The sequence below is a fragment of the Cherax quadricarinatus genome, unplaced genomic scaffold (genome assembly GCF_038502225.1).
Source record: "Cherax quadricarinatus isolate ZL_2023a unplaced genomic scaffold, ASM3850222v1 Contig16, whole genome shotgun sequence".
Classification (NCBI taxonomy): domain Eukaryota; kingdom Metazoa; phylum Arthropoda; class Malacostraca; order Decapoda; family Parastacidae; genus Cherax; species Cherax quadricarinatus.
The window spans coordinates 262729-284866 of record NW_027195042.1 but is presented as its reverse complement, the minus strand read 5'-3'; the positions used below and the strand labels follow the sequence as shown (position 1 = coordinate 284866).

At 40.7% G+C, this 22138-nt stretch overlaps 1 protein-coding gene across 2 annotated transcripts in view; it reads right to left on the bottom strand.

Moving 5' to 3' along the window:
* The window catches only part of Tmep (Transmembrane endosomal protein), a 113000-nt gene extending 91759 nt beyond the window's left edge, over window positions 1-21241 (bottom strand). For both annotated transcript variants that reach the window (XM_070079784.1, XM_070079785.1), the window contains exons 1-2: window positions 21042-21241; window positions 9011-9256 (exon numbers count right to left, since the gene is read on the bottom strand). In XM_070079784.1, coding sequence (XP_069935885.1) covers window positions 9011-9250 — 240 coding nt within the window. In that variant the 5' untranslated portion in view covers window positions 9251-9256; window positions 21042-21241. The remainder of the gene's footprint in view (window positions 1-9010; window positions 9257-21041) is intronic.
* Window positions 21242-22138: the final 897 nt, after the last annotated feature.

Sequence of the window (22138 nt, the reverse complement as noted above, 5' to 3'; positions counted from 1 at the left end):
CATCAAACCAAGGCCTTTCACAACTAATTCAATACGACAAATCTTAAATTATATCTGTACACATTTTATACTACCTTTACCCCCATGACAAAATTTAATTTATTGATGACATGGGGAAACCAGTTTGGCAATGTGTAATAACAGTGATAGAATTATCAACAGTATTTTATCATCGTTTGATGTTATAAATTGTAATGTTTAATTTTGATTGTGTAAATTTTAAATGAGGGGTTTAGGATATATGCTGTTTAGAGTGACAGTGATAGTGCGTTTTTTTTTTAAGGGGGGGGGGGTTACCCTGCCTCGGTGGGAGACTGCCAACAAATAATTATAGTCAAAAAGTCGAGTTTTTTTTTTTTAAATCCTATATTATCTTCCCACTCTTGTTTACATCTGTCTAAACTTTGCAAAACTCTTACAGATACTTCTTGAGTAGTTAGTCCCACTTATCAATAATTTCTCAACTGTTAGGTACACTGACATGTGTTAAGTAATGAGATTTTTATGGCGGCAAAGTTTTTCGCTCTCCAGGAACTCTGTTAAGCCGATACCGAGTTATCGAAGTGCGGGCTGCCTTAGCAAACTGAATAGTCCCGCCCTTGCCAAGGCTTCCTGCAGAGTTTACTACCAAAACAAGAATCAATAAAATATGTTTCTTTTTCAATATGAATACCTGCGAGTGATTTAGGGGAGTTCTACTCCCAAGCCCGACCTGATCTACCATGACCTGTTTCGGGATTTTTCCTGCTGCGGCCCCGCCCCTGGACTAGGCCTCTCTGAAGCCAGACTTATCAACCAGGCTGTTCGCTGGGTGATACGAAGACGGAGCAGATTAAGACTATGCAAGAAAAGGTTAATGTAGCAGCAGGAAGACGGGCTGGTCTAAAAAAAAACCATTCTCGCACCAAGAAAGTTACACGTTCAGAATTCAACGTTCCCTATTTGTTTCTCGGCCACCTCGATGCCAGACATATCGCGACCTTTCTTTTTCCAACTATACAAGTTTAGATGGCTTCTGTAACAACCTAAATTATTGCAATCTAATTAAAAAATAGAAAAACGAGTAATAGGAAAAACAGAAAGAATGAAGAAGTAAATGATGAACACCTCACACATTATCCTGCGTCAATTTCGCAGTCAGTCCCCCCCCCCCCCGTCCCCCGGGATGTTCGGGAAAAAACTACGTTACAAATCTATGAAAAATTATATTTCACCACAAATAAGCAAATTACAAACGTGAGAAATCTGCATTGTGGTAAGCCTGATAACCCTGGTGGTCGACCTGAAGTGTTCCGGGGGTCAGTGCCCCCTCGGTCCAGTCCTTGACCAGGCAGGCCTCTTTGTGGCTCAGGGCCTGGTCAACCAGGCTGTTACTCCTGGCCTCACAAACCAACGAACAAACTACAGACCGGCTGATCAAGTAGTGTGGTGTCCAGCTCCCTCTTACAGACAGGTGGCAGTAGATGTGATATTTACAGAGAACTTCGACTGCATAGGTCACTCAGCGTTCACAGCCATAAATAATACATAAAACAAAACAAATGTAACGAATAAACATTAAACACAAAAGTATGATACAAAGTTAAAACAATCATCTGGTAATTCCTTAATGTTAAAAACTAGGCACGTTTTCCACATCTGGTGTGAGAATTGTCTGCGCAGCGAGTATCTTAAGTAAGTTTATTCAGGTATACACAAATACAGTTACACAGAATTATCATACATAGCAGCATATGTGTAGAGAACCTAGGATAACCCAAAAAAGTCAGACAGTGACTTATTTCCATTGGGGTCCTTACACCATTAATTACTGTAATACCAGGAATAATAATAAACGAGCGTACCAGTGACCAGATGATTTTTCACTATTATGTCACCAATCAATTTTATATTACGAACTGTATCTGCCAGCAGCACACCACACAGGTTTATACTAGTCACCTGCGTACGGCCAGCAGTAACAGCCTGGTTGCTCAAACCCTGATCCACCATGAGGCCTGGTCTCAGACCGAGCCGAGGGGGCGTTGACCCCTGAAACCCTCTCCAAGTAAACCACCAGGTACTAGAACGCGGGGATCTTGACAGCTGAGCATACCGCCGATTCATTTAAAAAACGTATACTAAATTATATATTATAATCAAAAAGAAGCGCTAAGCCACAAGGGGCTAAATTATATAACAAAAACAAAAAAAAAAAACATTTTCTCGAGAAATATACGTAATATACGAAATAAAACTTTCATATTCGTATACTGTAGTTTGTAAGGTACGTACGTCCCCTTACCTGGAGAGTGTTCCAGGGGTCAGTGCCCCCCGCTGTTCGCTCCTTGACCAGGCCTCCCTCCATATAAAATTCTAAATCCAAAACAAAGTTCTTTATTCAAAACCGGAAAACTAAGTAACCATTTTTCATTGTTTACGTATTCAGAAGTGTGTTAAACACACTTCTGAATACGTAAACAGTCAAAATATGACTATCTCGCCCACCTTAGTTTCCAGATGGTGAAGTCGTACTATCAAATACCATACAGCCTCATACAGGCGAATTATTATTATTATTATTATAATAATAATCAAGGGGGAAGCGCTAAACCCGGAGGATTATACAGCGCCTGGGGGGGGGGATGTGGAAGGCATTCAGGCTTAATTCGGGGAACTGGAGTACAGATCCAATTCCCTAAATCAAGAGCCCCTCACCAACATCAAGGAATCATACAGGCGAAAAGTCATATTAATCAAGTTACTGAATATTCGTTTTTAAAGATTGTCTATCGATTTTAAGCCTCTTCCATCATAGCAGCACAGAATATGCTTCTCAAACTATACTGTGCAAATCATTTTTAAGCGAACTGAATATACAACCTGTGTACGGCTACGATGTTCTAATATTACTATTATTATACATACAAATAAGCGATAAACCCACGTAGTCTAAGTGAATAAGTTTTAATGAGGAAACTGGTTTACTACCTCCGTGGCATATCAGATCAACCAGGTTGTGGAGGGTATGTGAGCCAGCAACAGCCTGGTCGACCAGGCTATCGAAAGGGAGGTCAGGCCACAGGCTGGGCCACCAGAGTAGGGCAAACTAGAAAACAGGTCACAGGTAAGCTATCTATACACATATATTAACACTGGTAACCAAAGGGGGAGGGGGATGAATAGATAATCTATTGTATCCACGGGGAAGAGATAACCCCCTAAGAGAATGTATTACTACCTGGAGGGTGTCCAGGGGTCAACGCCCCCGCGGCCCAGTCCTTGACTAGGCCTATCAACTTTTTTTTTTACCACATAGGCCGTCTCCCTACCATGACAGGTGTGACCTAACGAAATATTCACCATCATTAATAAAACGCATTTGTTTTTAGCCCAAACCTAATGGCATTTAATTAGGCAAGTCTGTCATACAGAGGTTTGCAAACTTTTCTCAAAAGCATCTCAAAATGTCCTTTATTAAGCAATTTCATAATTATTCCTCCAAAAAAAAAAAAAAAAAAAAATCTTCACGAATGACATTAATGACGTAAAAACTCATCCTGTGTAGAGGCGAGAGTGTAAAATAGTGTTAGCTAGTTAAGTTTATTTAGACACAGGTACACAAGTAAAATTATTATAGAGAGTGTATATCACCTAGGATAACCCAAAAAAGTCAAGACTTATTTTCAGTAACTACGACAGGTAGCTCCACACTGTACCTGTACCTAATTTAGTAGGAGAGAAAGAACGGGGAAGAATCAAAGTAGCAGTCAATATGAACGTTTATTACGAAGGAAATGTCATGCAAAATAAAAATAATAAATTAAGAACATGAGGAACACTATTTCTTAAATCAGTAAAAATAGAAATTTTAACCGAGACCAAACATTTTGTTGTTTAATATGCACACCATACCCATCCCGTGGGCGGTAGTCAAAAGATTACAGAGGTACATAATGGGTCCAGGGCCTGGGCCTCAAAGTTTTGATAGCTGAACAAGTTACAAAGGTAATGAACTCCAGGTAGATCTGGTCACAATCATGACAAGTTACAAAGGTATTTACAGATTACAGAGGTACATAATGGGTCCAGGGACTGGGCCCCCAAGTTTTAATAGCGGAACCAGGTACAGAGGTAATGAACTCACAAGTTAAAGATTTTATACTACGATTTCCCCCTAATCTTAAGTTACTAACAGCAGACAAAAACCACTGCCACCTTCTTGCTTATGTTGAGTCAACGGTAAGACAACAATAACTTGTCATCTGCAAGAAAAATGTTCATAGTGAAAAACGAAGGAAGAAGCGAGGTTTAATGTGTTTTTATGCAAGGGTGAGCGAGGTCGCAGGCAAGGTTGGTGACAAGGGAATGTGGCCGGGTAATTTAATACAGTTGCTACCAGAGGCCAGGAACCACTTTCAGTGTCCCCTGACGCTCTTCACCAAATGACATTATATTTTCTCCAAGATAAAGGTATGACTTTATGCAACATCATATACAGCACAAATATTTCTTTTATGTTTGACGTGTACCTACGTTCACTTAAGACATTTAACTGGACTATATTTAGTAGTCGTCTTGGTCCTATACGTGTCTATTACAGAACGTATGGTCAGTGACCAGGAGAGACCTGGTCACAGACCGGGCCGCGGGGGTGTTGACCTTCGAAACCCTCCCCAGGTATACTCTCCCCTCATGGAAGGTTCCTTGATGTTGGTGAGGGGCTCTTGATTTAGGGAATTGGATCTGTGCTCCAGTTCCCCGAATTAAGCCTGAATGCCTTCCACATCCCCCCCCCCTTGGCGCTGTATAATCCTACGGGTTTAGCGCTTCCCCCTTGATTATAATAATAATAATCCAGGTATACTCAACTGATACTACGTCAGTTTTTAAGTAAAGACTGTTTGAGATGTTAGGTTTAAAGTCCATCAGTTGCATGGAGGCGAGGCTGCAATACACACACACCACCGAAAACTAATACATATTAAAGTCAACCTGGTATACACACACATGTGTATATACAAACTTTTAGTGTGTATACCTTCGTCAGTGGCGAAGGTGAGCAAGGTTGCAGGTAGGGAAGCAGCAACTACGCTAACTCCTCCTCCTGGTCTTTCCGGTGCAGGGAGGCCAGGCAGGGAGGGAGGTGAACCGCTACCATCCCTCCAGGCACCATCAGGACGATGCCCCTCCCATGACGCATCTTCAAGGATGCTAGCGCAACCTCGTGCATCACTTCGTGGCTCTCTAATCCAAGGAATTAGAACTACCCAACCCTTCAATGGATCAAACCTGATTACCTCCGATTTCCCAGGAGCGTTAACCACCGTAGCATGATTGTTAGCGCACTCAGCTCACATACTGAGGTCCGGGGGTTGATTTCCTGTACGGCTGGAAAACACGAGTTTCCACAAGACACTTGCTGTCCTTGTTCATCCATCAGTAAAATGGGTACCTGAGTGTTAGTCGAATGGTGTGGGTCGCATCCTGGGACAAAACTGACCTAATTTGCCAAAAATCCTCAGCATAACAAGGGGCTTTCTATATAGTAGTATGTCATTGATGTCAGCTAGGCCTGTATTCCTTGTACGTGTACTTTTAAAGTAATTTATTACCCTAATGAGGTTGAGCACTAACCCACAACTTGGGACCTTTAGATTCCTTAACAAAGGCTAGAGAATTCAAAGGTCCCGGATTCAATTCCTAAGACGAGGCAAGACGATTGTCAGATACCCTAGTTCACCCAAAAAAAAACATTCCTCAGTGAAAACAAACCAATAAGGGCCATACAACGCCTAGTGAATGAGGGGTAATCTAATTAAATCGAAGGGCTGAACTTCAATTTCTGTAATACACAGCCCTTCACCAGCACTCTTATCCTTGTAAGGACCAGCAATAAGTATATACCCAAAAGTTAATCAACTTGTGCATCGTATGTTTAAACCACAATACTTGTGGTTTAAACATACGTGAGAAAACACTAGGCAATAAAAACAGCATGTCCTAACGTTTGCTCATGTGTTTAAACCACTTAGTGGAATTAATCACCATGGTTTATACCTCAGTTCTTGTCTTAGGTTATTCTGTCGCTAAACCAGTGGTTAATAAAAATAATCATTCAGAGTTGGCTACATCAAGAGTACAGTAACTTTATATTCGAGGTAAATGTTAAACATGTGGTTAGTCCGTCTATCTGGGAATGGAAGGTAATCAATTTGATCCATGGAAGGTGTGGCAGCGTTATAGTGGATCAATAACCATTTAACATTATCAGGCAAACTTCAAAACATAACCATATTCTTTAACCTCTGTTGACACTGTCCAGTCCATTAAACTGATATATTATTCTTAAGCTGACCTTTCAAGGATAGGAGGGAAGCACCATCATTATGCTGGGGAAAAGCTCTTCATTGAAACTGGAGTTAGCCCTCCCCTTCCTCAGATCACACACTCAATTACTTTCCATTTCCCTGGAGCGGCATGACCCTCACAGGTTTAGCACTATTATTATTCTCAAGCTAAATTTCCTTCAATGCATTTGATGTACTTTTGATGAGTTCCGAGAGTTTTTCCGTCTGGAGTTTGCCTGGTCAACCAGGCTCTTGCTGCTGGTGGCCCCCTGCCCCACATGTCACAGCCTGGTTCCTTGATGTCAGTGAAGGGCAATTCACCCAGATCAACTCTGATTGCCACCCATTCCTCAGGCACTGCATGACCCTTATGGGTTGAAAGCCCCCTTAGAAAACAGTAATGTCTAAATTTTCAGACATATGGGCAAGTACATACAATGGAAAGTGTGTGTCTTGCTTTCAGGAGACATCTTGCACTTACCCATATAGGTTTAGTGCTTAACATGAATTATTTTTATTTAAATTTTCAGTTACTGTGGCTCATTTAATGAAAAATTTTCAACTACAGCTTTGTAAAGGGCAAGACTGATTGCAGGTGTGCTTTACAGGTACAACATTTCACCACAAATTGACTTTATCAAGTACAAAATAAGGCCTGAGCTTGCTACCACCTGCAGCTCATAAGACTGCCATCCCCACGAGCCCTTTTGGGGCAGGGCAGATGGCAGACCAGAGGCCTAGCTTCTCCCTGTGAGGGCGGAGAATGTGGCTAGGCCTGGGGACAGTTGGTCCCAAAGATGAGGGGGTACTTGTGCCTCCTCCCATGGGAGACTTACGTCTCGAGACATTCCCCAGATAGGGAGCCAAGGCTGGGTCACCACTCCTTGGAAAAGACCCGGGCCGGTAGAATACCGGCGAATTAAAAAAAAAAAGTACAAAATCAGAAGAATATATCTCTAGTCGATCCAGATTAAGCAGTCAGGTACAAATTAGAAGAGGTCTGAGAAGCAGGGAAACAAAGCAACAAGCCTACCAGCCTACACCAAGTTTGTTCTAATATAAATGTGACCTATGGGTGTAAAATAAACTTACCACTATTTTGCTTGTGCTATCAAGTTCAGTAGAAGAGGATTCAAGGCATCTGTATTTTATCCCACCCCATGAGATGACATGCAAGTGTCACATTGCTAAATACAAGCATTGCATGTCAAATCTTCAGGCATATTCATATTTGAAATTTTGATAGACTCATGGCAGTTTCCCTGATGTAAAGGTGATCACACCCTCCAAATGGCATATTGTAAACTACATCCTTTGATTTCAGCTAGCACCAGATGAGCCTGGCCCATGGCTAGGCTCCGGGAGTAAAAAAGACCCTTGGAACTCGTCAAAGGTGAGGTATAGCTTATAATGGGAGGCCTTGTGAAGTCACTGATGGTTTTTGTGATGATTTACCACATCTGATGGATTTTCAGTGGTTCCCGTGGGCATGCCATAACTACTTCCTAGGCAGTGGTTCTGTTATGTGTTGTATCAGCTTTTTGTTCATAAATGAATAGTGGGGAACAAGGACACTTAAAAGTACTTTCAAATGTAGTCTTGTTCTATTTTGAAAAGTTCTTACTGCAAATTCTGAGCACCTGCATGCACAAACCACATGCCATCCATCATTGTACATTGTATCATGTGAAAATAAATCTTGACCAAACCACTCAAGCCCTTCTTGATATGCAGTTTATGCGAGTAATGGCTGAAGTCATCCTATTAGTGAGCTTCCTGTACACTAACTGCTCAACCTGTTTTGAGGTGAATATCCAAGAAAGGTAGTGAATCATCCGCTTCTTAAGTAAATTGAACTTGTAGTTCAATCTGGTTTAAATGATCTAAGTTTAGAAGACTAAACAATTTGGAAGCAGACACTGCACATATCCAAACCAAGTAATGTTCCAGGAATGACCAACTCCAGACTGCTTTACCATGTGCTCCAAGTTAAGCTTGGCCAATACAGCACCTAACAAGAGATCCAACTGCCAAATCAAATTTGTTTAGTACCACAGAAACACAAACTGAATCTTATGCTTCTCTTGAGATCAATGAAACAAAAGTGGCTATGTTGAACCCCAAGTTTAAGTATCATTGTTACATAAAAAAATAATGATTTGGTGATGTGAAAAGTGAAACCATGTCTATGCTTGCTAGTCTCTTATTATTCATGTTAATGCCTTCAAGGCTGTATATCAAATCCTCTGAATGATGAAAGTGGGATGGCCTTATTGTGCTTTTAATAAGTATGCCAGCTAACTGGCATAGAGCACTACCTATACCCATGGTGATAGGGCCCAACAGTAAATTGGGTTTGTGAATTTTGGGTAAATCATACAAGATTGCTTGTTGGGGATTTGCAGAAAGCAGATAATTAAATTTGTTTCCTTGTAGAGATCTGGTTAAAATCTTCCTGGCTTTACTCAGAAACTGTTTGGAAAGTTACAGCTTCAATGCATTCAAAACTTATGACTCAAAGTAATGTTAAGCCAGTACTAAAACTAGCAAGACTGTTGTCCTGGAAATGGGACAACAGTCCTCAGAAATCTTCAAACATGCCTAAATTATAAGGTTAACAACCTTCCTTTAACATGTAGATGGAATTACACTGAATTACAGCAACTGGAAATGTAACCTACCTGATGGCAGGTGATGAGAAGTGCTGCCCATACAAAGGCTCCAGCTATTGCCTGGGCAGCAGTGGTCTGTAGAAAGAGAAGGTTCTCAGTGGGGTCTACTGCCTTGGGGGTCAAGGCAGTAGGGAGGCTGGTGGTGTCAGGCTGGGAGGAGCCTGTCATTCCTGCCACTGTTGATGCAGTTTCCATTGTGGGAGTGACTGTCTCACCCCCATTGTCCCTCACACTCATTACGCTAACCATTCACACCTGTTAGAAAAAAAAAAAGTCCATTTATCATACGTATATAGTTCATCCAATAATTTTCAAAGAAATAACAGTAGTGTTCAGGAAACATTCAGAACAACCCTAGGATATTACAAGGATCCCAATGGAAATAAGTCCGACTTATCTTAGGTAATTTACACATGCATGATAATTGTATTAATGTGTATCTGTGCTCAAAGTTAGTTACTAATGCATGGCAACCACAAATTCATATACAAGTTTCCCAACGTTTATGAAGGTTTGCTTTATGCAATTTCACTTGTGTAATGTCCCATTTCTGTTAATTTTATGTATACTGTCACATTCTCCACATGCACTTTGTGCAGTTAACAGAAGGCATTGATAGATTTTATGCAAAATGGAGTATTGCTGGCTTGACTTCCATTAGTACAGCTGGCACAGACCTGGAATGCATTTACTGCATCAAGAGACCTCATACACAACCTACACACAGGAGAGACTACCTTGTGATGGCGTTTCAGTCCGACTTGGACATACGCTTCCCTCACCTATATGCAGGTTATCTGTATATTGTTTCAGTCAGAGTATTGTGCCTTTTTGTTCTTAAAAGGGGCACCTACTATACATTATCATTATGAGGGAGCACTAAACCTGTAGGGCTTATACACCACTCATAGGGGATGGGATGGAAGGTATTCAGGCTCAATTCAGGAAACTGGAGCATATTTGTGGTCACAGTGGTGCCTATGCTAACTTCCTATGGTGTATAAATATACCTAGTTGGATGAATCTTATTGTAGCCAGCTGACCAAGTGGCTAATGTGTTGATTTTTAGTTTTAAGACTCGCTGCAAGTTCTTGAGTCTATACAGACCTAGCTGACATCTATGACATAATACTACATAGAAAGCCCCTTGTTATGCAGAGCATTTTGGGTAAATTAGGTAAATTTTGTCTCCAAGATGTGATCCTCACCAGTAGACTAACATCCAAGCACCTATTTTACTGATGGTTGAACAGACAGCAGGTGTCTTATGGAAACACGTCCTAATATTTCCACCCGTACCAGGGGATTGACCTCCGGACCTTGGTGCAAGAGCCGAGTGCACTAGCAATCAAGCTAGGGGACATTGCTTACACAATATTTTTTCCACTATATGCCACTGCTAGCAATGTATTTTACATCAGGACTGTCTTGCTGCAAATGTTACAGATTTGAGAACCAAAATGAACATGGTACTAATGGAAGCAAACTTTTTAATACCCAATGTGCAGAGCCAGGCAATGACAACCATCATTAATATAGCTTTACAATCACCCAAGAGATTGTATAAGTAAAACCATTTGTCACTGCCTTATTAATCTTAAGTTAGTCTTAAGATTGCCCGAAATGCTCTGCATATTAAGGGGCTTTCGACATACACACCTAAATGTAATTCATCTTTGTACAAACATTGTATCATGCTGAAAGTAACTATCTTTACAAGGCTGCAACATGAGCAACAGCAAAAGTTAATATGAAATTTGTGTCCATAGGCTTTACAGAAATTTAATTTATATGTATTCAATTATTACTGAGTAGGCAATGTGCAAGGTGAAATTTTTATAATTTAAATATATGCTGTGAACCATAAGTTTATTTATTAGAGAGCTCTGACCCCATTGGAATATTGAAAGCTTAAAATACAAGCTTTTAGATTACCAATATACAGTGGACCCCCGGATAACAATATTTTTTCATTCCAGAAGTATGTTCAGGTGCCAGTACTGACTGAATTTGTTCCCATAAGGAATATTGTGAAGTAGATTAGTCCATTTCAGACCCCCAAACATACACGTACAAACGCACTTACATAAATATACTTACATAATTGGTCGCATTTGGAGGTGATCGTTAAGCGGGGGTCCACTGTACAATATAGTGACGTACTCGTTTACCGACGACTCAGACTTACAATGGGCTCTCTGACCGGCATTCATACCCAAATAATGTACATTAGAGCTAATTTCCTCTATTCTGTGTATTACAATATACAGTCACTACTGTATAAACATTTAAAAATATACCAGAAATGTTATATATGGTGCAAAGATGACATTAAAACATTATCAAAGATGGTTGACAAACCCACTACCATTATAGTACATTCCCCAATTAGCAATGGGCTTAGGAACGGAACGGAACTCTGTCATTAAGTGAGGAGAGGCTGTATGTCATTTATGCATATTTCTGTGTATACTGTATTTCTACAAATAGTACAGTAACTGGTACCATAATGGAATTATTATATATCCTGACAAAAATTAGTGATTAAGTAAAAATGAAAATGGCCACCTTGAATGTCTGTATCAAATGTTAAATACGATTTAGTTCGGAATACTTCAAGTTATTTAATGTACTGTAATTTTTTTTGTACGTAGCTTACCCAAAACAAGAATGGTATGATTAATATTAGTACAGGAGGCCCTGCTTATACAGCAGGCTGGGCTCGGGGCTACTTCTGTAAAACAAAAACCACTGTAAAGTGAATCATGGCCTGTTTTCATATGTAAAAGCCTGATAACATGTTTACACTATCATATTAAGTGAGCAATATAGCTAGGTCTAAGAAATGTATATACAGTACACACATTACTTATCTTAAAATATTTTCATTCTTAGCTTATAGCGAGTGGTGAATATATTTAATGCAGGAAGTCTGAATAAATGAAGAATAGGTATAACTGAAAACTGCTGTATTAGCAAAACGCTGTAAAGCGAAGTGCTATAAAGTGGGGCCTGTCTGTACACCTAACAGATTAACAATAGTGAGAAAATGGCCAGAAATGAAGAAAAACTAAGGCGACAATTGAGGAAAGGGGGGAGATGGGGGGAAAAAAAAAGGCAGCAACCAAAGATTGTTACATTGTTTCATCTACTAAGGCATTGTCAGGCACTTTATAAAAGGAGAAATTTCTTAAAAAGACATCCTTTTGTAAGATGGTACATGTCTTTTTAAGATAGGGGTGGGCCAAAGAAAACTATTCATCACTCATTGCAACATTAAATGCTTTATTTTTTATAGGGGTGGACCAGCAAGCCAGAGGATAGTCTTGGCTATGTGAACAAAAGTTCCAGCGATGGGTCATCATATGACTAAGGTATGTAACCTGTTTCTTTGTAAAGCTTACTTAACCTACTTGTTTGTTCTCTAGCAGTCTTTCCAGCATCACAGACAGTTCAAGTGACCATCCAAACTATGATATCCTTCAGTGCTGGTACTCTACTTGCCACCTCAAACAATTTTCCTCGTCAAGTAAGCAAGATGACCATTATCCAAGAAATCCACGAATGTCATTAATGACCATACAAATTTGTGCTATGGTGCAGAGGGCACAGATGCTGTAGGCATATCAATAGAACATTACACAGATGTAATAGAGAACCTAAGGAAGTATACCTTGCTTCGAGCAATGCATCAATTGTAAAGCGTGAACAGTGTTTTATTTTCATATCTCTATTATGTACCCCATACCTACCTTGTGGGTGGTAGTCAAAAGATTACAAAGGATGAACAGTATACTGTTTTAGCCTACATCCAAAAATGATAAGCTTAAGTTTAAATATGGAAGGTGCTTTTATAAACTTATTCTCCATTGGCTGCATTAAGTACAGTGGTCCCTCAATAATCGTCTGGCCTGAAAGTCGTCCATTTCGGAAATACAGTGGACCCCCGGTTTACGATACTATTTCATTCCAGAAGTATGTTCAGGTGCCAGTACTGACCGAATTTGTTCCCATAAGGAATATTGTGAATTAGATTAGTCCATTTCAGACCCCCAAACATCCACATACAAACACACTTACATAAATACACTTGCATAATTGGTCGCATTGGGAGCTGATTGTAAACCGGGGGTCCACTGTAGTCCCGTTATTTCGTCTAAACATTGGCTTGCAAATGGTCCGTTAACTCGCTAATCGTCTTTCGTCCTGGACGCGTACTCATGCTCTGAGCCGCCTCGGCCTCCCTTCCCAGCCAGTGTGCCATTGTTTATCAGTGAGCGACAGTCCCCTCACGTGTTCATACGAAATACTATTTCATAATATTCAATTCATTTTAGTGCTTGCAAGTGCTAAATAAGCTACCATGGCTCCAAAGAAAGCTCCTAGTGCCAAGCCTTTGGTAAAGAAGGTGAGAAATACGATTGAATTTAAGAAAAACATCAATGAACAATATGAAAGCGGTGTACGTGTGGGCGAACTGGCCAGGATGTATAACAAATCCCGTACAACCATATTTTCCATCATAGCCAAAAAAAAGGAAATCAAGGAAGCTGTTGTTGCAAAGGGGGTAAATATGCTGACAAAAATGAGATCACCAGTACTTGAAGATGTTGAGAAGTTATTACTGGTGTGGATAAACGAGAAGCAATTAGCAGGAGACAGTCTTACGACGTCGCTTATTTGTGAAAAGGCTAGGCAGTTGCATGACGATTTGGTAAAGAAATTGCCTGCAATTACTGGGAGCGCTTGAGGTTCCTGAACCTGTATTCCCTGGAATGCAGGCGGGAGAGATACATGATTATATACACCTGGAAAATCCTAGAGGGACTAGTACCCAACTTGCACACGAAAATCACTCACTACAAAAGCAAAAGACTTGGCAGACGATGCAACATCCCCCCAATGAAAAGCAGGGGTGTCACTAGCACGTTAAGAGACCATACAATAAGTGTCAGGGGCCCGAGACTGTTCAACTGCCTCCCAGCATACATAAGGGGGATTACCAACAGACCCCTGGCAGTCTTCAAGCTGGGACTGGACAAGCACCTAAAGTCGGTTCCTGACCAGCCGGGCTGTGGCTCGTACGTTGGTTTGCGTGCAGCCAGCAGCAACAGCCTGGTTGATCAGGCTCTGATCCACCAGGAGGCCTGGTCACAGACCGGGCCGCGGGGGCGTTGACCCCCGGAACTCTCTCCAGGTAAACTCCAGGTAAACTAGTGATGTGAGTGAATTTAAGGCCAGCAAAGGCTGGTTTGAGAGATTTAAGAAGCGTACTGGCATACACAGTGTGATAAGGCATGGTGAGGCTGCCAGTTCGGACCAAAAAGTGGCTGAAAAATATGTGCAGGAATTCAAGGAGTACAAAGAGGCTGAAGGACTGAAACCTGAAGTGTTCAATTGTGATGAAACAGGCTTCTCTTGGAAGAAAATGCCAAAGAGGACCTACATTACTCAGGAAGAAAAGGCACTGCCAGGACACAAGCCTATGAAAGACAGGCTGACGCTCATGTTCTGTGCTAATGCTAGTGGGGATTTCAAAGTGAAGCCGTTACTAGTGTACCATTCTGAAAATCCCAGTGTGTTCAAGAAAAACAATGTTATGAAGAGTAAATTGTGTGTTTTGGAGATCTAATAGTAAGGCATGGGTCACAAGGGACATTTTCGTCGAGTGGTTCAATGAAGTGTTTGGCCCTATTGTGAAGAATTACCTCCTGGAAAAGAAATTGGTTCTCAAGTGCCTCCTAGTAATGGACAATGCACCTGCTCATCCTCCAAACTTGGATGACCTAATTCTGAAGGAGTTTGGGTTATCACAGTAAAGTTCTTGCCCCCGAATACTACTCCTCTCCTTCAGCCCATGGACCAGCAGGTCATTTCAAACTTTAAAAAACTCTACACCAAAGCAATGTTTGAACAGTGCTTTAATGTGACCTCAGACACTCACTTGACCCCAAGAGATTTTTGGGAAGAACACTTCAGTACTCTCCATTGCATAAGCCTTATAGGTAAGGCTTGGGAGGGAGTGACTACCAGGACTTTGAACTCTGCTTGGAGAAAATTGTGGCCAGATTGTGTCCACAAGAGCGATTTTGAAGGGTTTGAGGTGGCCCCTGATGAGCCTATGTCTGTTGTGAACTCTATTGTCACACTGGGAAGTTCCATGGGGTTGGATGTGAGTTTGGAGGATGTGGAAGAGTTGTTGGAGGACCACAACGAAGAGCTAACCACTGAGAAGCTGCAAGAGCTTCAGCAGGAGGAGCAACAGATTGCAGCTCAGAATCTTGCTGCAGAGGAGGAGGAAGAGAGATGGAAGAAGGTGCCTTCTTCAGAAATTAAGGAGATTTTTGAAATGTGGGGTAGGATGGAAAGATTTATGGAGAAACATCACCCTGAGGAGGATGTTGCAGGCCATATCAGCAACTTGTACAGTGACAGAGTCTTGGCCCATTTTAGGGAAGTTTTAAAGAGACACCAGAAACAGAGCTCTCTGGACAGTTTTTTTGCAAGACAGCAAATATAAACACATATGCAGTTTAATGTGATCCTTTATTGACAACGTTTCGCCCACACAGTGGGCTTTTTCAAGTCACAAACAGATCTACCCGAGGTGGAAGGTATGGGAGTATTTATAGTCAGGTTCAGAATGTTGAGGTCAGGTGGAGAATGCTGCATCTGATGATCTACTGAGTGGGGTTATAGAGTCTAGAATCTTGGGTAGCTTGTAAGGGAGATTGGATAAGTTTGTGAGCAGACCTTCTGCAGTGTTCTTCCATTCCTATGTTCTTATGTGGGATAGCAATGAAGAAGTTTCTTGGCAAGTGGTTTAGCTATGTTGTAGAAGCCATTGTTCTGGTTGAAACTGTTGGTTATAGAGATAAGAGATGATTCCAGGATTCTTCGGTATTGGGTGTTGTCTTCTCTGGTGATAAGTCTTGAGTTTCTGTAGTTAATTAAATGGTTGTGTGAATTGCGGTGTTGTACACAGGCATTCCTTGTATTGTCAGACCTGCTTGTGTATTGGTGTTCTGAAATACGTGTTTGGAGGCCTCTTGATGTTTCGCCCACGTATAATTTGCTGCAGTCATTACAAGGGATTATGTATACCCCTGCAGAGGATGGAAGCTTGTCCTGTCTATTACTGGTAATGTCCTTGATGGTCGTGGAGGTAGATACTGCATATGTGTTTATATTTCCATTGTGTCGGTATTTTATACCATTCATTTCCATTGCAAGACAGGACTCCAGTGACTCAAGCTGGTCCTAGTGGTATTAAGAAACAGAGAAGAGAAGTAACCCCAGAAAAGCACTTGGTACCTGAGGTGTTGATGGAAGGGGATTCCCCTTCCAAACAGTAATTCAATGTCCCTCCTCCTCCAGTCTTCCATACACTAAGAAGAATCACCAATAAAGGTAAGTGTTATGCTGTTAATGTTTCATTCATCATGTGCCATTGTATTGTTTATGTACTACATCTATATTTCATGTAAAAAAAAATTTTTGTTTTAATACTTCTGGGTGTCAGGAATGGATTAACTGTATTTACATTATTTCTTATGGGGAAAATCGATTCAAAAATCGTCTATTTCGATAATAGTCCCACTTCCAGGAACGGATTATGGACAATAATTGAGGGACCACTGTACATTAAGATAAGATGTTCGAATTTTTAACCCCAGAAGGCATCATTGAGGGACTTATTTATATTGGAGCCCTCACGCTTGTCCTCCAGGATGCGACCCACACCAATCGACTAACATCCAGGTACCTATTTGTTTGCTAGGTGAATGAGGAAAGTAGGTGTAAGGAAACACATCCAGTTTCTGCCCTTACCAGGGGTCAAACCACGGAAACAGCGAGGCGAGAGCGTTGCCTACCAAGTACCCTTATAGGCGGAGTTATTTATAGTTACATGGGAAGATAGTTTATTTACCCCCAGAGGGTTAATAACCCAAGACAAGCAATGTTACTTATTTCTACTGAAGTCCTTCAGTCATCCCCAAAGATGAGACAACAGATTGTCTGGTAAAGTCTACAACTTTTCAAATCACCAAACTCTGCTTGTTATCCAGGTGGCAAGCCTTCATATTTGTAAAGAAATAGCTCAGTTATCAAACAAAAATTATGTTTGGTTATACTAGTATGGTGCTTCCTGATAATCGTACCAAACTGATATAGCGAAGAACTCTTCACCAGACTGAAAATACTAGAGACTTCCCTCAACTGACTGATGGCTTGGGAACATCTGTATCACTTTCAGTGTAGTAAATTAAAACCCAGGTACTTATTTGCTATGCTAACAGAACATGTACAATATCTCCTGCCATAGGGATTAACCCAAGTCCCTCGGATGCAAACCAAAGACCCTACCAATTAACCACATACCTTATGTTTACAACCTAAATAAGCAGGACCCCCTAACCTTCCATAGGATGCCTTATATTTAGGGTAAAGTACTGAACCAGAAGTCATACAGCACCTGGGAAATGGGAGGATATTAGAATTAATCCAAGGGAAGGACAAGCTTAATTTCTTTTATCAAAAGCCCTTCAATAAAAAAAATAGTCTTATTCTCATTATCTGCAATCCTCACAACCATTAAATACAGTGGACCCCCGCTTAACGATCACCTCCAAATGCGACCAATTATGTTAGTGTATTTATGTAAGTGCGTTTGTACGTGTATGTTTGGGGGTCTGAAATGGACTAATCTACTTCACAATATTCCTTATGGGAAAAAATTCGGTCAGTACTGGCACCTGAACATACTACTGGAATGAAAAAAGTTCGTTAACCGGGGGTCCACTGTACATTGAAAGTGTTCAGCAAACTAAACTTGATAAAAGTGTTCACTGTAATTTCTGAAATTATTGTTACAACCACTTAGAGACTGTATGTATATACATACTAAGCAATCAATTATTGCCTTGTTAGTCTTAAGATAGGCTTAAGTTTGCCAGAAATGCTCTGCATATTAAGGGGCTTTCTGCATGCACATCTAAATGTCACCCATCTCTGAACAAACATTGTATCATGCTGAAATACAGGAACCTCCCTTGAGGGCTATTCGATATATAAATAGCAAAGGAAATAAAGCACCAATCAACATGATAAATGATCTTCCTATATACTAGTTCCCAAATTTAACTAAGAGAAAACCATTGTTTAGGTTATTTAGACTGTATATGGAGTCAGAACATTATTGTGGTGCTCCTTGGCCTGATCACTAAAGTTCTCGCTTCACATGGCAAGGGTCTGCACTTGATTTCCAGTGTGGATAGAAACATTGGGCGTGTTTCTTTACACTGGTTGTCTATATTCACCCATCAGTGAAATGGGTACCTAGGAGTTAGTAGGCTGGTGTGGGTTGTATCCTGGGACAAGGACCTAACTTGCCCAAAATGCTCTACATAACAGGCTTTCTATATAACTGTCACTGATATCAGCTAGGACTGTATACCATGTATACATGTACTTGTAGTAAATAAATTTATATTATTATGGTTGAAATAGTTTCCGAATATAAGTGATTATTAGTTACAGGGAAATGTTAACCTGTAAGGGTTGCAGAACCTCAAAATAGAAGGTAATCTGGTTTTATAAACTACGTAACTATTATACAGTGGACCCCCGGTTAACGATATTTTTTCACTCCAGAAGTATGTTCAGGTGCCAGTACTGACCGAATTTGTTCCCATAAGGAATATTGTGAAGTAGATTAGTCCATTTCAGACCCCCAAACATACACGTACAAATGCACTTACATAAATACACTTACATAATTGGTCGCATTCGGAGGTGATCGTTATGCGGGGGTCCACTGTATATGAATACCAGTCCCCTCACCTACAATCAAGGTGCCAGTTTGTCAGGAGAAGTCACTGATATATTCTTACTGGCAAAACATTCTCTCATTTATAAATTTAGTCCAGTGGACCCCCGGTTTACGATCAGCTCCCAATGCGACCAATTATGTAAGTGTATTTATGTAAGTGCGTTTGTACATGTATGTTTGGGGGTCTGAAATGGACTAATCTAATTCACAATATTCCTTATGGGAACAAATTCGTTCAGTAATGGGACCTGAACATACTTCTGGAATGAAATAATATCGTAAGCCGGGGATCCACTGTAGTATTTGGAAGGCACTAGTAAGTTTATTCAGGTAGAGGTACACAAATACAGTTACTCAAATTATCATACATTATAACATGAGTAAATTACCTAGGATAACCCTCAAATTCAAGTTACTTATTTCCACTGGGGTCCTTGCCTATGAAAAAGTCATATGTAACACATCGTTATCCTCATTTCCGAGACATTCTGCCTACAGAGTAGGCTCAAGTTATATATGTCAAAGATACCAGTATTGCAAACTCTTATTCATTGTGCTAGTATTATGTATATCATTATCATAGTCACGACTTTGTCTAACAGCTTAATCTAAATTAAGCCTAAATTCTGTTGGACGACATTTGAACAAGTCGTCCAACACATGGATAACTTGCCGATTCAGCAACTGAAAGTCAGTGACTCGTCTACCTGGAGGGTATACTGGGGATCAATGCCCCCATGGCCCGGTCCATGACCAGGCCTCCAGGTGGATCAAGGCTTGCTCAACTAGGCTATTACTGCTGGTTGCACATAGTCCAATGTATGAACCACAGCTGTGACCAACAGGCCTGGCTGATCAGTCCCTGTTCCACCATGAGGCCTGGTCACAGACCAGGCCTCATGGGCATTGACCCCCATAACCCCCTCCATGTATACAGCCCGGCTGATCCGGCACTGACTTCAGATATCTGTCCAGCTCCCTCTTGAAGACAGCCAGGGGTCTATTGGTAATTATTGTGACCTGGTAGACAACACTCTTGCTTCACACACTGAGTGACCGGGTTCAATTCCCAGCAAGGGTAGAAACACTGCGTGTTTCCTTACACCAGCCGTCCATGTTCACCCGTCAGTAAAATGGGTACCTGGGTGTTAGTGGACCGGTGTGGGTCGCATCCTGGGACAAAGTTGACCTAATTAGCAGGAAATGCTCTACATAAGAAGGGGCTTTCTATATAGTATGTCACTAATGTCAGCTATGGTCTGTATACCTTGTTACATGTTGAAATATATATTATTATTATTGGTGTCCTTGCAACAGTTGGGAATCTATCATTGAAGCATTTAGCCCACACAGTAGGCTTCTTCAGTCAAATACAGAGGCAGCAGGTGTAGTGGTGTAAAAATGTTGTAATCAGTCCATCAACCTTGGAAAAATAGTATTCAAGGGGGTCAGTCCCTCAGCCTTGGTATTTTATACCATTTTTAACATAGAAAGTTGACTTGCATATAGATACACATAGGTACAATTATTATATAGTTCAACATGTGTAAATTACCTAGAATAACCCCAAAAAAGGCCTCTGGGTAGGCAGGTAATTTTATTTAGGCACAGGTACACAATTATACACAGTAACAAATTACCCAGTATAACCCATTTTTACTATAATCATAAGCGCTAAACCCACAAGGGGTCATGGAGCTTAAAATAACCCCCCGAAAAAGGCCAGTCAGTGATTTATTTCCATTAGGGTCGCTAATAACAGCCTGATTGACCAATATTTAAGAAAAAAACCACAACCCAGTCTGCCAGGAATTAAAAAAACCACGTATATAAGAGCCAGAATAAACCCAAAACAATGCGACAAGTTCCATTAGGGTTTAATCACCTAGGATACCATATGGTTTATAAAACCACCATTAAGAACACGGTTTACCCAATAATTTATTCTTGGGGTGAAGAATAGAGTAGAAAATATGAAAATAAACCAGAATAAACATAAAAAAAGTGTCAATGACTTGAAGTTCACTAGTAATTTACACTACATAAAACATTAAACCTTTAAAAAGCCACATTTCTAGGGGGATAAAACCACTAAACCACACCGCATACGTCAAAATAAACCCCCATTACATACATAAACCACGAAAAATAAACCCCCCAAAAAACTCAAGATTGTCCAAACAGATGGGAAAAAAAATCGCCTCTCACCGTATTCCAGAGTTTCAATTTTTTATCCTGGGGCTTTTCTTCACTCTCCTTGGCGGGAGACAAACACATATCACATAGCACTGGTCACTACACACGGCTAGCACTAAACGTGGGTAATATCCAGGGTGAGAATGTGGGTTTAATATCCAGGGAATAAGAAGGAGCAGCACCTCCCTCCTGAAGCTCTGATGGGTGACTGAGGCGAGCATGCGCGACACCCTCTCTTATACCCTCTTATATTACCTATTAACTCCCTATTTAACCCCTATTTCACCCTATAATACTGTCAGATACTCTAGCTTGAAACTTTATATGTTAAACTATCTATTAACCCTCTGTTTCAGCTTCTAAAACTATCAGACAAGTCAAAAAACACTCGGTCTTGTATTATACTCCCCAATAACTACCTATTTACTCTCTATTAACTCCCTATTTCAGTCTATAATACTGTCAGATGCTCTACCTATAAACTTTATATGTTAAACTACCTATTAACTCCCCATTTCCGCTTCTAATACTGTCAGCCACCTCAAACAATGCTCTGCATTGTGTTGACTACCTATTAAATCCCTATTTCAGCCTATAACACTGCCCTGTAATACCCTATAATACTTTCTCTGTTTCCTTATATGCTTCATTCAGCCGGTGGTGCTGTGGGAGGTGGCCCAGTTAGTTTAATATGTTTATTATGCACACCATACCCATCTTGTGGGCGGTAGTGAAAAAATTACAGAGGTACGTAATGGGTCCAGGAACTGTACCCCAGAGTTTTGATAGCTGAACTAGGGAGGTGGTCCATAGGTGGTTACGCATTGTTCACTGCATTAACGTCTGTGGACCAAGACTGTTCAACATCTTAGCAGAAGATATCAGTAACACTGCTGAAACAAGTGCAGAAGTCTTCAAGATATCAGAAACACTGCTGGAACAAGTGCAGAAATCTTCAAGATGTCAGAAACACTGCTGGAACAAGTGTAGAAGTCTTCAAGATATCAAAAACACTGCTAGAACAAGTGTAGAAGTCTTCAAGATATCAGAAACACTGCTGGGACAAGTGTAGAAGTCTTCAAGATACCAGAAACGCTGCTGGAACAAGT